The sequence below is a fragment of the Papilio polytes genome, unplaced genomic scaffold (assembly GCF_000836215.1).
Source record: "Papilio polytes unplaced genomic scaffold, Ppol_1.0 DF821845.1, whole genome shotgun sequence".
In the NCBI taxonomy this organism is placed as follows: domain Eukaryota; kingdom Metazoa; phylum Arthropoda; class Insecta; order Lepidoptera; family Papilionidae; genus Papilio; species Papilio polytes.
In genome coordinates, this window is record NW_013527359.1 from 989493 (window position 1) to 990390 (window position 898).

The window sequence follows — 898 nt, forward strand, 5'->3', positions numbered from 1 at the left end:
AAGATATAAATCAATATTAAAACAAAACTTTACCACAGCAACTATTCACTAAATAAAAATTGCTCCTTTGAAGAAAAACCAAAAGGATTTGAACTTTTTTCGAAATCCTTCTAACTATCTCGTCATTAGTCATGGTTCTTTTGACTTTGACTAAGCTATCGCAAAACTGTGCGTGATTGTCGATTGTCAATTGTTTCGCAGCCAATTCAACTAAAAATCGAGTAGTGAGCGCATCTCTATATAAGCTCCATATAATCAAAGCGCGACTAAACAGTTGTGCAATAGTTTAGTCCAAGGTGCGCTCTAAGAATTATGTTTTCTATTCACCAATTTTCAATTGTCATTTCTAAATGGAACATCGTTTGCAATTCCATTTCGTTATTAGTATACTTACTTTCTCGTGGTCGTGAATGGAGTTCTCCCGTTCCTCTGTGCCCGGCGTGGTGCTGCCGGGTCCTCAGGCGGGTCGAGCTCGAGGTATCTCAGGAAGAGGTGCTCGTCTGCTTCTCTTTGCAGCGCCGCGGCGACAGCCTGCGCTTGACTACCGGACACTGATGCAGGACCATTTGCTGCTACTGCTGAAAGAACATTGGAGGACCATAAATCGAAATTCACGCAAAAATTAACGTGTGGGGTTAACTTTCCTACATTCTATATGATGATATGCTCATAATTTTTAATTATTAATTGTAATCTGTAAATAAACTATCATCACTGATTGCCGCAAAGCATAGTGGCCACAAATAGGTAATCTTATGGTCATTCGTCTACTTCAAGAGTTGAGTTCCCTAAAAACTGTATTGCTACTGATCTAGACATTTCTCGAATATTGAATTTGAAGACTTAAAGAATTATTTTATAAGAACGGGCGCACAACTTTCTCAAAAGTGTCGGATAA

The 898-nt window shown here is 38.9% G+C and overlaps 1 protein-coding gene across 1 annotated transcript in view; it reads right to left on the reverse strand.

The window, feature by feature from the left end:
- The window catches only part of LOC106107769, a 24063-nt gene that overhangs the window by 5993 nt on the left and 17172 nt on the right, over positions 1-898 (reverse strand). Inside the window, exon 6 of the mRNA XM_013288770.1 lies at positions 395-580. Coding sequence (XP_013144224.1) covers positions 395-580 — 186 coding nt within the window. The remainder of the gene's footprint in view (positions 1-394; positions 581-898) is intronic.